At 39.2% G+C, this 13902-nt stretch overlaps 1 protein-coding gene across 1 annotated transcript in view; it reads right to left on the bottom strand.

Annotated features, from left to right (window-relative positions):
- Positions 1-13334, bottom strand: part of STK17A (serine/threonine kinase 17a) — a 36792-nt gene extending 23458 nt beyond the window's left edge. The window contains exons 1-2 of the mRNA XM_088476054.1: positions 13190-13334; positions 12501-12706 (exon numbers count right to left, since the gene is read on the bottom strand). Coding sequence (XP_088332180.1) covers positions 12501-12706; positions 13190-13300 — 317 coding nt within the window. The 5' untranslated portion in view covers positions 13301-13334. The remainder of the gene's footprint in view (positions 1-12500; positions 12707-13189) is intronic.
- Positions 13335-13902: the final 568 nt, after the last annotated feature.

The raw sequence follows: 13902 nt of genomic DNA, 5'->3' as shown, positions 1-13902 counted from the left end.
AAACCGCTCATCGGAAATTTTGAATACCTTGTCTAAATGCATATTTAAACAAACCCAAAGTCACACTACGAATAACTATTCCCCTCATTATCTTGTACGACAGTGCTCCTCTCAGTGATCGGAACAGACTGCATATAGGACATGATCACTACACGTCTCTTCACTATTGGAGTCTCCAGATAAAAAATCCTGTACATTTAAATCACCTCGAAAGTGGCGACATTAACACTTCTCTTTATTGAAAGTGATGACTTAATATCAAAAAAATAAAAATGCAGAGTGTAATAAAAATAACAATGCTAAATCTGCGACAGATCAAAGGACATGAAGATGAATATACAATCACCCATGGAAACAGCAATGTAAACATCCTTTTGTCTTGCACATTTCTGAAGCATGAAGTCATGCTCTGACATAAAGAGCTGGGCTTCAACAGACTAAAATGCATTGTATGCTGACCTACTTCTATGCAAGTAGATATGCAAACACTGATTAACACAATCAGATTGCATGCTTGAAAGGATGGAAGCACACTGGCAAAGTCTAAAGCCGTATGGTTGCCAAGTCCTCACTAGTGAAGCTTTTGATTTTTAAATGCTGGAGTCAAGGATTACAAAGTACATTCATATATACACATGATTAATGCTTCTAATTACATGCAGGCTGTATTCTGTATATGAAGGGAAGGGTTTGTTCCCTTTCAGGTTTGGGGGTTTCAAGGCTATTATTAAACATGCACGGATTTGCAAGAGACTTTTTTTTACCTGTAATGCTAAAGACAGACAAATACACCTCCAAAATGACAGAATTGTAGGAGGTGTATGATTATCTACACAAGGGTCAAACATGGCATTCCAGCTGCAGTGGAACTATACATTCCAGCATGCACTGCCAGAGTTCTGCTATTAGGGCATGCTAAAATTGTGGCAAAGCGTGCTTGGATATGTAGTTCCACAGCAGCTGGTAGGCTGCATGTTTGACACCCCTGATCTACACAGTAATGGAGGCAAGCAAAGGATACTGAGCCTATACCACTGTTTGCCAACTCCAGTCCTCAAGTACCCCTAACAGTGCACGCTTTACAGACACCCTCTGTATCACTATACAGTCTCATTGCACTAAAGTCATGAACACACTGGCAATGCTTAATGTTTCTCAGTTATCTGCACACAGGGATGACTATCCTTGCAAAACCTCAGCAAAAAAAAAAAAAAAAAAAGTTTCAACATGTCACAAACTGCACCTGGCTTGCATGGATTTGTGGGAATAGCAGCACCCAGATAGGATACAAGACTATACAGAATCTGATTGGAGGAATTCCTTTCCAAAAATGTAGATTAGGATTGGAAGACTTGATTTACAACATTTAAATGAGAAAGGAATGAAAGAACCACATATACCGGGGATGTGCCAGGCTTTATCCATGAAGAGAGTTGAAATTTATAGGTTTTTAAATACTAGCAGGATTTGGTATGGTTTAATGCAAAGAATACATAATTGCCAGTAGACAGGTCAATACGTTCAGCAAAAAAATAAAGTTGCTTTAGAGAGGTTGCTAAACCAACCAATAGGTCACCACAGAATATCTCAATGTTCGACCAATGAGTAAAAAATACCTTGTGACAAACCACCTCAACTACCCCCGATGCAGAACCCAATCAATTTTGCCCGAGCAGAGCTGCTGTATATCATTTCAGGGCAAGGAGGGTTCACAAAACAAACCATCCTTGGGATTCAAGCTGCTAGGACATGACCAGTGGGCCGTGCTGTCCAATCACGTGATATCAATCAGGCAAATAAAGATTACCTGCCCATTCCGATTTTGTTTAGAAGTCATCAGAGCCTAATACAGGGCAGCCTAATAGCGGATTTGAATAGTTGAGGGGGTAGGGTGGGCTGTAACTAACTGTGGTATGGTTGAATGGCATTTTTTGTTGTGAGTTTTATGGGAGTGTGTTATACCGGAACAAATTCCTTGTATATTTTTGTATTTATGTATACTTGGCCAAATAAAGCTGAATTGAATTGACAGCAACAAAAGAGGAAACCAAATGAAAACCCTGACATCCATTCTGCAAGTGCACAGACAATGTGCAGGCAGGGACACTGGTTTCTATACTTCTCATTTACCTGCATTTCTTTTATGTGTGTAAAACTATTCTGACATCAGTGTTTCCGAACACAAAATATCGAGCTCTAAAATCAACACGCTCAGATAAATGACATAGTATATTATGTAATGGAGAACAGCTTAATGAAGACACTGCTTGACAGCTCTAATTACAAGTGGATGAGCTTACAGCAAGCCCTGTGCCAGCCTGAACAAATGGGAAGTAATGTTCAGGCACTCATTACAAATTGTTACAATGCTTCACTACCATCTGTTCATTAAGAACTAAAGAGGAGTCATTAATATTAATACTAGGAGAAAATAGCTTCCTTCCTTTTCCAAACAACCCTTCTTTTGTAACTTCAGTCATCACTTACATGTATCTTGGACACAGTAAGTATAATTCAGCAAATTTATGTTTAATTCAGTAAGTAATAGAAAAGTAATAAACACACATTATACCAGCAAGTGTGATCTCAAATGAGGATTGGCGTACACAAGGAATAGCCAATTAAAATCAGTTGATTTCCAAAATAACGGAAAATATGAGGAAGTTTATCAAACCTTCTAAAGAGGGAAGAAGTGGACAAGTAGAGGTATATTTACTAAAGTGAGAGTTTTTAGAAATTGAGATGTTGCCTATAGAAACCAATCATATTCTACTTAACATTTAACTAGCACCTTCTAGAAGATAATAGCTAGAATCTGATTAGTTGCTATGGGCAACATCTCCACTCTAAAAACTCTCACTTTAGTAAATATAGCCTGTAGAGTCCCATAGCAACCAATCAGCATCTAGCTAGCATTTACCACGTACATTCTATAAAATTATAGGTTGAAACTGATTGATTGCTATGGGAAACTACTCCACTGTTTATAACGTTTCATATATTTGCCCCCTAGTCACCAGATAATGGCAGTGTGTTGGGATCTGACAGGGTCAGCTTGTCCGTATTAAAATCAAATATTGAATGCAGGGTATTTTCCTTATATGCTGGCTCCTGAAGCCTTCTCTCCAAGTGCATCGTAGAGGCATTTGTACCATATAGGTAGCCCTGCTCTACAGAAACTGCCTGACGTGTAAAAGTTTAGTAATAGAGGGTTAGATTGTCACTCATGGTGCATACACGGTCAGATTTCCCTGGTCGATTTGAACGATAATGGACCAGTTTCTGGCCCCTTCAAATGACAGTCGCACGGATGGGCAATATCGATAGAGCATCGCCCGTGCATAAAGGCCAACCTGGTTGATATCGACCAGGTTGGCCTGGTTACTATAGGCACCCGCGATAGTTAATCGTGGGTCGTTAGTGCATGTGCTGGATGTTCGATGACGATCAGACAACGATCGTTATCTGATTGACCAGAAGTCTGACCGTGTGTATGCACAATTAGTTTGTGGAAAGATTAGTCCTTACCTTGCAATAATTTATGGAGGATTGTTGTGTAGACATATTAACCAAACACTTAAAGTGTAAAATAGCCCAAATTGTACAGAAGGCCATTCTGTATGGTCTTTTATTTCCTTCAGTATGAGAGTAGCCCTGGTTAACCCAAAGATTAAAAGAGTTGCTAATGGCATATTACCATAAATCTGTTAAGGTATGTCCCACAATCCCAGTCAGACTACCCCAATGACCTTTACATATTTGTATTTTTTTACATTTTGGTATTTAAATAGAAAAAAATCAGTACAATATTTATATTATCATAAAATGTTATTTGCTCTCAATAGGTAACACAAATTTCTGCAGGACTTCTCTGCATGAGCCCTGCTACCACCAACTTTTTGAACGGGACTCTACAAACGTATGTAAGAATTATAGCTCAGTGATATTTTAACTAAAAGCTACATTGCTTGAGCTAAGGCTTTCTATGCTGACAGGTATCTGCATCATCCCCAATAATGACCGCCCAAAAAAAAAAAAAAAAGAAGACTTCTGGAAATATTAGAGAAAATAAAGTGAGCAGTATATTATACACTGTACCTAACACAACACTACACATAACCTGTCTTTGTAACATAGATGACCACTTGTGTAGCCAACAAATTTAGACACCATCCAGTACCACCAAATAAATGGGGAAGAAGAAAAGAAAAAACAGCACACTTCATGTGTCCCACACATAGCAGCCAGTTACCCCACTGATCACCACAACTTCCCCTGCACTCACATCAACCTTTGGGGGCGATTAAAATGTTTTGCTGGTGGGGTTTTTGTTTTGTTTTTTTTCTAAGACGCCAAACTGAGCAATGCAATAGCTGCTCCTCCAGGGTGCGATAGCCGCCGGCGTCTGCATTTCCACTCGACCCTAAGGAGGGTGCGAGCATAAATGTGAGAACCCCCAGGTTAGGGCGCACTGACCTCAGTTAGCACACCCTAACCAGAACTTTAGATGGGTTTAGCAGTTTTACACGGCTAAACCTGGGGCAAAGAGGGTGATTAGTGAGCACACGGAACAATTGAATTGCAACACTGGGCACTCATTAATTATCACGCCTAAAAGAAAAATAAAAGTTTGAATCGCCCCCTTTGAGTAATTTCTTAGGATTTACATGTTCACACAGCTTTCAACATAATAAATAGTACTAAATGTATTAATCCTGCAGAGATAAACTAAACTTGTGAGTGTTCTCTGGAATTTCTGGTGAGATTTTATTATAAATTATGGCATAACATAGTAATAATGCTCAATGCTTAGCAGTGCTGAACCCTGGGTGGGGAGGGGGGGGGGGGGGAGGAGGAGCTAAATGCATGAACCAGCTATAACAGTTCCCAGAAGTTTCACTGTGATGAGGCTGCCATGTGGAGGCTACCACCGATGCTGGAAAAGTACAAAACAAAGGGAGGCATTACATTTTGGATCGCTAAGATAATGATTTGTTTAGAACGGCTTTAAAGTAACACTACCTTTTAACATAAAACAATTTACACCCCCCCCCCCCCATAAATCCATCACTTATCTCAAAATAGCTCCAACTCGAACCCTCCACTCTGCACCTCCCATTAAACTGTTACCATTCACAGCTGCAGGACTTTTTTTTGGTCTACACCCAGACAACCTTGTCTGAAGAGGAGTTTTCAGAATCCACTTAGAAATTCTTATCAATCTCCAGAACCACCCACGTAACCTCCACAAGCTAATCTACTAACTTCACTACAGAAGGGAACACAAACCTTGCATATGTTGTACACTCAACCCTCTGACCCAAGACCAACATTACTGCATCACCAAGCAAATTTTACCCTTATGATATGCTGGGCAAATATGCTGCACTTAACCCTATGTATTAAACTCCTTTTATCCGATTGATTGAAAGCTTGTGAGCAGGGCCCTTTTACCTTGGTCTGTTAATACCCAGTGTTGTCTTACGGTTTTGTTCCCAATTGTACAGTATAACTGAATATGTAGCCATTAGGCTATATAAATAAATCTATTTATGAATATCATTAGAAGTTCAACATGCAATCAACTAGAATATGAAGTTTAATGAGTGATAGAGGTTTTTATAAATATTTCACAACATTAGAAGATTACGAAAAGAAAATTTGGTAAGTGAAATACAATATTTAAGCAAGGCTTATGGTTCTGTAAGTATTCTTTATATTAAATCCACATATTTCACAGACATATGTAGTGTAATACACAGATGTTACTTAAACACGGCTATAAAAATAAACAGTAAAGTATTGTCAGTTTTTACCTGCAGTAAATTATTTCTACTTCTAGAAGAATCTCTTGCTTGTATATTCAGTAATAATTGACCCCTAGTAAACCTCTATATAACAAACAAAATTGGCATGCCTGGAAACTAACGTGGGCATTCAGAGCAGGGCACCCCGCAGGCTCCCACCCAGGGGGAAAGAGATGGGAACCGTGGTTAGTAGAGGTGTAGGGGTTGACAGTCAGAAGGGAGAGGGACCCCTTTGACACAGCACTCACTGGGCCCAATATACTAGTACTTTATATAGAGGAATAAATAAAAAAAAAAAAAAAAAGTTAAACTGAAGAAATGAAAAAAAAAAAAAAAAAAAATCAAGATGTTTCCATGAAAAGAAAAACATTCAGCCAGTTTTGTAAAACCGTTGGCAACACGATTTAAAAAAAAAAACAAAAAAAAAAAAACACGTTTTAAATACAAGCACATTTGCACAAGCCTAAGGATTAGTAATACTCTTGCAGAACAAGAATGACCGGTTTTACTGCTTGTCTAATGAACGTCAATTACATTTTTTTTCTGGTCTCCAAGGAGAGAAAATAAAATAATAAAATAAATAAATGAAATATGATCCACTGAGGGGTTTGGGGACATCAAAGTGACACTGCAATCAAGAAGGGACCAATTCTTGGCTTTATGTGGGCGCTTGCTTGTAAATATTATGGAGTGTACCTTTTACTCCTGGCTCACAGGCCTTAGACACCATGCAGGTTATCTATCAGCAAGTCCATACACAGGGGTGCATCTTGCAAAAAAACAATTCAAACAGACAGCTGCTAGGGAAGCTATTGCTTCCCTATTGGCCAGAGATGGAAAATCAGAGACCAGGAAGGCTCAGAGTAGTAAGCATGTTACAATTAAGAACAGGTAACCACACACCTTTAAAAAATATCCGCAACATAGAGAACCCAAATTCTTCCAACAAACCTTTGCATGATTTAAATCTTACATTGAATACTTTTTTTTATTTATTTATTTATTAAAAACCATGTGTTGTGTATCCCAAAAATATGCACAAAACTAGTTAGCAGTTGATCAAACCATTATTGGAGATGCCCATATTAGTCTGTGTGTATGGTCATGTACCAATTGCAGCAAGGTAACGCAAATTGCATGCAATTTAAAAGAGAATAATAAAAAAATATATATATTTTAGGCTTTGGCAATCCCGATTTAGATTATAGTCTAGGCATACCCTAACCTGGGCCCGATTCAGAGTTGGGAATAAAGATAGCGCAAGTAATTGAACCTGGATGAATCATGTAGCAATGTAAGGGGCACAAATGCATGTGGGATAAATACTGGCTGCTGTTGCATGTAGCCCACTAATGCTGGACTGCTTTATTTTTACACTGCAATACAGATGTCAGCTTGGACACACCTCTCGCAAACCTAAATCTCTCTGCACATTTTACCTCTGCCCCACCTGAGGAGTAACAGGATTTTACCAAGGAGCAGTTACTTGTTCCTTCTTGCTTTGTTCCCAACTTCGAATCAGGCTCTATGTAACATGAAGTCCCCATATAGCTGTTGCAACAGACTTGGCAATTACAATGAGCAATAAGTGTCTTTTTTCCAAAATCGTGATCACGACGGCAAGGGAGCTCCCGTGAAAGTTCATGAGGAAATTGGCCAAAAAAAAAAAATGAAAATCTGGTAACGTATGGGAGTAAATGATGATCAGCAATTTGCTCCTAAATTCCAGAAAACAGATGAAAATTGTCGTTCAGACAAGTTTGTTAAATGTTTGAGCTAAACAGTTTGTTCAAACAGTTTTTGTTCATTTTCTGGCATTTGGGAGCAAATTGTTGATTGTCATTTGCTTTCATACCTTACCAAATTTTCATTCCAACCAATCAACTAGTTGGCTGGTTGGATGTAAGCTGGTCTAGTGTGTGGCCAGCTTTATGCTTCATGTCACAGAAGAAGTTTTTTCTCTTTCCAAATTACAGCATCTTGGTGGATGATGGACACTTAAAGCAGACATCCAAAAGATTTATATTTTTAGTTTAAATAGCAAGTTATATGTTTTAAAGCATGCATCTGATAGTAATGTTTTTAGCTATCCTTCTACATTAGTTTCGGCTTTCAAAATCTCTCTGCACAAACAAAATGGCTGCCAGACAGACAGCATGTCATACAATAGCAGAGGTGAAGGAAGATTTCACAGCACAGACTGACCTCAGAGGGGCGTTCCAAAGCCTCTCTACTCACAACACATGCCATGTGAATCACATGTGACCATGGTTGCCAGAATACTAGATCACTAACTGCAGCATGAAGAAAAAAGAAAGATTAAAAACAGTAAATACACATATTACAGCCAGTGATCTAGAATATTTAAAAAAAAAAAAAGTCATACATTCTTTCATGGGATTGCAGTTTTAAATGCAACCATGTTAAAAAGGTATTATGGTATTTCAAACATTGAAGAGAAGGAGTCCAGGAGCAGTATGGATGAATACTATTTGGCTTGCCAACGAAACAAGTTTTTTGCGACTCAACTAATATTTTAGCCACTGAATTTTTCCACCCTCAAGGTCCAACCAAATTTTGCTTTAACTGCAGTTAACTACATTATCTTTCTTAAGACTTTTGAACCTAGCTTCAAATAAACCTTTTACTGAAAAGTTGGCAAGTACAGTCTCTAATGAACCCAAGCTCCTTTTGATGTCCTATCCCTGTTTCCGCTGCCCTTCATCCATTGACCTGTTTTGCCCTTGTTGCTTAGAGGCCTCTGATTGGCTTAGGTGATTGTTCAGCATCAATGATTTATTTCTAAAGATATAATTTTAGTGTCTTTAAATTGTACACTGCCGTGTGAAACATCCTATACATTTTGTACTTCTAATAAGCTACAATATGTAAAAATGTTTCACATAGAATACCCGAGCCAATAAATTATTAAGCATTAGCCCAATAACATGTTTTATTAGCATCAAAAGATAATTCAATATAGGTAATTCAGATCTGAACACTTAAAATAAAAAAACAACAACATATGTACACAGAATTATGGAGCATAATAGCTTCTTATTTACTTGTCAATTGGTGCTTTTGATCCAAAAGAGTCTGTCTAGGGAAACCCAACACATAACACAGGCGTGACTGACAGGAAATTATCAGCAAGAAAAACCTTGCAAATCACAGTCATTGTCCTCATTAACCTACTCATTCCCCACTGCTTGCCTCTGAGTTTCCCAATTCATTCAAGGACTAAACAAACTAAACAAGACTGTTCCTTGCAGAGCTGTTTGATGGTGTGAGATTAGTCTGGATAAATCCATTATACCAAGCATGTTTCCTTGCAGCAGCCTGATCAAAGGCTTGGCATAAAATTGAAAAGCATGTGCTCATTGAGCATCCATTGATTGGTTAGATCCCCAGATGCAGCCCTGTTATCAATGACAGCTCCCTGCAAGGGGAAACGATAACTCGGGAATATTTGTAAAAGGCGGAATTTTTCTCTCTCAGAGCAAACAGCTCATTGCTTTCTGCATGTGCGCTAGATATTTTACAGTCTTTGTATAATGATTCAGACACTATACCACGCACATATTTCACATACCAGCATTGAACATGCCCTATCTACACTTACCAACCACAAACAATTGAAATTATTTATACATTTATCACACCCTGAACAGGATTTTTATTTGAAACTGTAAATGTAAACACATATAGGTAAAAAGGACTAGAGGAAAATACACAGCCGAGTCACGCATGTTTGATCTTGTAATTCAACAGTGGATGAGTGCACTGCTGGCGCCCAATCTCAGCTCCTAACCGCACTTGCTGTACTCAGCAAGCTGTAAAACTAGGGCAAAGCGGGTCCCAGTTCCATGATGCTGTCACTATTCAGCAAAATCTAGTTTTATTTTTACAGAGCAGAGGTGGAATGTAAGGTAAGGTAGTGATGGGTTATTGCCCCCATTGGCTGCTCTTGTTTAGATGATAGTCATGGATGAGAACAGCTGCTGGCTGATTTGAGTCACTTCCATTGCATAGCTTCTTAATGTAAATAGGACCGAGCACCACTGCACAATGGGTTCTTACTTGTGCCCATCTCCTGACCAAATATTGATAAGCCCAGCTCTGGTCCTCTCTCTGGACAAGGGAGGGAGGGAGCAAGGGTTCAAAAATAGTCCAATCACTACATTTAATAATTTCACGAGTAGTGATAGTAAAATATATATAAAAAAAAAAAGAAACACAAAAATATCAAAAAAAATAAAAAAAATCACCCATGTGATGCAAGCTGTCTTGAGCTTTTAGAAATAGGTATTTAAATTTTAGAGTCCCAGCATGCAGGCACAAAATTAACTGTTCTGCAAGAACAAATTACAAAAAAGGACAGTACGGGATGAATTACATTCTGAGTCATTACCACATCCATGTAATATTTACCACCTCCATCTAGCTTGCAATAAACTGAAAAGTAATATAAAGCTGTGGAATGTACTTAGTCAACAGCTCCGCCAGCTAGAGGGGAAATATGTTCCCTTGTTAGGGAGCTATTTCAGACTTAAAGCAATACAATAGTTAAAAAACTACATTTCATAAATTCTAAAAATGACAGGTACTTTAATTCAGCCATGTACAGAAGGAAAGGAAAAAAAACAAACAAAAAAAAAAACTAAAAGAAATCTATGGATGTTCAGGTAAGTGTGAGTAAAACAGCATCTGTATATCACAACCCAATGTACAGCAGAATTATTTGCAATCTAATTTCCCCAATTACACAACATCTGTTGCGACTGTAAAAATTTCACAAAGTAAGCACAGTCCTTTGTTAGATGCAGAACACCAGTCTGGGACAGATGCCCAACAGCAGAGCTAGCACACAGGCCTAACTACCAGCTATCAGAGCCTGAACCAAGTATTGACTCTTTAAAGACATGACCCCCTGTACAAAAGCCTAACTGCACCACATACACCTTCTGAAAAAGATCATTTATCTTGAGCTTTACAAAAAAACTTGCAAGTTAATGTACTTAAACAGGCATAATCTGCGATAAATACAGTTTTAATACAAGAACAGAAAAAGGTGTATACAGTATGTCGCAAGTTAAAAAGGGTAACAGTCTGTTACTGGGGCACAACATCCTAATACCACTTTCAGACAGAAAATTGCAAAAAACTCAGCTTTTAACCGACATTTTGCCATTTTCTGTCCGAGACCCCTTTCACACGGTCCTACTGGGCACTATATGTTTAGTACTGCCCAGCACATAAAATACTGTACCTTCTTACAACTTTTTCAAAAGTACTTTGTTGCCTGTGTGCCTCTGCAATTACAGACTTTCGCAGAATGCTAATTGGTAGTTATTATAACTAGGCTGTGTTTATACTTACTTACCCCTTTCACACTGAAAATGAAAATCCTGGGTAATTCACTTTTACCCGGTAATTTGCTAAACAACCTGGGATTTTTCCCTATGTGAAAGGGTCATCCCGGGACTAACTTCCCAGGTCTCCGACCCTGGTTTTTTGCAGGGTTGTAGACCTGGAAATTAAGTCCCAGGTTGTCTTTCACACTGGAGAAAAAACCCAGGTTGTTCTGCAAATTACCAGGTAAAAGTGAATTACCCAGGATTTTCATTTTCCCGCAATCCTATGCAGTATCTCTACACCCCTACTTCACTTTCTCAGCTGCCGATAATTAGGAAATTCTCTATTAGTCACAAGAAAAGCAGAAGTACTAATGACATTTGAGGAAGATTAATATTTCACATTACATACTTTGTTTACAGTAAAAGAAAAAAAATACACCTTTTTTTGAACCATGTTAAATTAGTACAGTCTCCAAGCAAATATATTTCAGTTGGACACATTTAAAGATTAGAATAAAACTTGTACAGGTATGGAATCTAGCATGGATAATTGATGGGGCTAGGAGTAAACAGGAAAAGTGGGATCATGGTTTTATTACACACTGTCGAGGACACAGTTTATAAAAAGCACAGCCTTTCATCTGTCATTAGCAGTCCCGCCTTAATCATTTGTTTGGCATCACTCATCATAGTGACTGTAGAAGACACATTGCTGGTGTCTGTGTATATAACCAAGTCAATGAACAGCAGGAGTTACCCCTACTTATTAGGTGGTGTTAGAACTTTTTGAATAATGAGTAACAAGATAAAAGCTCTCATATTTGTAAACGACTGAGCAGCAAATATATCTACAACAACACATTAAACGGGATACAAGAAGCTGGTAGGGAGTCCACAATTTTGAATTAATTTTCTAAACAACCACAATTTGGCACAGGTCTATGGGACAGAAGGGAGATTACCATCTCTCAGTAGTAATCACCATCATTGACATTTCAACAGCTCTTGTTTGCCTTGTTAAGGCCAGTGGCTGCTGCTGGCAGAGTTGGGCATTTAAATTCACATATTACAAAACACATATAGAAATTTGTATCCCAAATCCTCTGCAACCAAGCAGAAGAAAGCAGACAGATCAGAAAAGCACCACGGCTACAAACCGATGGCTGAGGATACAGAAAGGCTGCTTCCAATCATGGGGGGATTCTCCAAATTTCCAAAACTCACACCTATAACAACCAATTCTGGAAACACCGACATGAACTCCATAAACCTGGGGTTGGTCTAAAAGGGTGTCCATGTACAGTACACAGTAGGCAACACAAAAAGCGGGATTTACCTGCCCAGCTCATGCCCTGGGGACATAGTGTAACGACTTGTGAAAGGCTGGCTCTGGATAGGGGTAATAGGATCTCCAAGTAGCCCTGGCCTTCCATAACCCTTTTTCTCCTCCTCCTGCTGCCGCCGTACAGTCCGTGGCGTCCTACAACACTTATCCATTATTCCGTAACTTTCCTCCGGTATCATCCTGGTCACAGCCCACACCTGTATTAATAGAAAAAAAGGAGACAGGGTCAGTAATCAGAATTAAAAAGGGGAATTGTTTTTTTAATTAAGCAGTTGGGTATTGCAAAGAGAAAATTACAGTATATGGAATCCCTGCCCAATTATTTCTCATCTAGTTACCCATCTTATCTCTTATTAGGACAATACAGATCTTTATTAATAAATTATCACATATTACAGCAGTTTACATAAATATTTTCCCTACCAATGCTGAATAATGCTGCTGCCTTGCTAATGGTCAGGTCGCAGGGTCTGTAGCTGTGAACCCCATACACACACTGTGGTAACATGACATTTATACGTTATACTTAAAGTTTGCAGCTGCTAAGACCTGTCTAGCACTATAACCATCACATTATACTAGATTACACGCCTAGTGTCCGGGCACTGGCTTGCAACGCTCTTATCTCCTATACACTATAGTGGGAGAACTTTGCTATGTATGTATGTATAGAGACGTACCGCTGTCCGTTCGCCGGCTGCTCGGTTGTTCGGCGTAACTGCTGCACTGGATGCCGGGGTCTTGCACGGAGAGCCGGGAGGCGGAGGGGGGAACACACCGCTCACAGACATACACAAAACCTGCAACAGCGGCCACTGACTACAGTGCGGGAGACAGAAGAGAGCCGGGACCTGGCGTCGCAGATCGGGCTTTAAAGTAGATACGCCCACAATGTAAGCTGCGCCCCGCCCCGTAAGGCTTTCAACAGACAGGCTAGTAGAAGGAGGAGGGGTCTAGCTGTCAGTCACATAGAAAGGATGACTCCCTCAGACAATACGGATGTTGGGCTGCGGTGTGCGCGCTAGAGGGCGCTGTAGGACACCATCGCACCGGGCTAAACCACAGGAGACATCAAGGCAGCCAGCAGCATGGGGCAACACACTTCCTGGGGCACAGTGCAAAGGGTTCTGTCTTTTAAATTTTTTTTAGTTATTATTATTATTATTATTATTATTATTATTATACTGTTATTATTATAATAATAGTTGTACACATTTGAAAAGAATTGTCAAAAACACTTTGTTGCCCTTCAGCATCCTCTGCACATATCCCGTATAATTATTATGGTACTTCCTCATCTTTGCGTCCCCCTGCTGGAGGCGCTGGTTACGCTACTTACGTATCTTCACTAGTCAGTGAAGATATGTAAGTAGCGTAAAGATCAGCCAGTGTC

The sequence above is a fragment of the Taudactylus pleione genome, unplaced genomic scaffold (assembly GCF_031769625.1).
Source record: "Taudactylus pleione unplaced genomic scaffold, aTauple2 ptg000181l, whole genome shotgun sequence".
Lineage (NCBI taxonomy): Eukaryota > Metazoa > Chordata > Amphibia > Anura > Myobatrachidae > Taudactylus > Taudactylus pleione.
The sequence above is the reverse complement of the archived record's forward strand: the minus strand, read 5'-3'. Positions and strand labels throughout refer to the sequence as shown.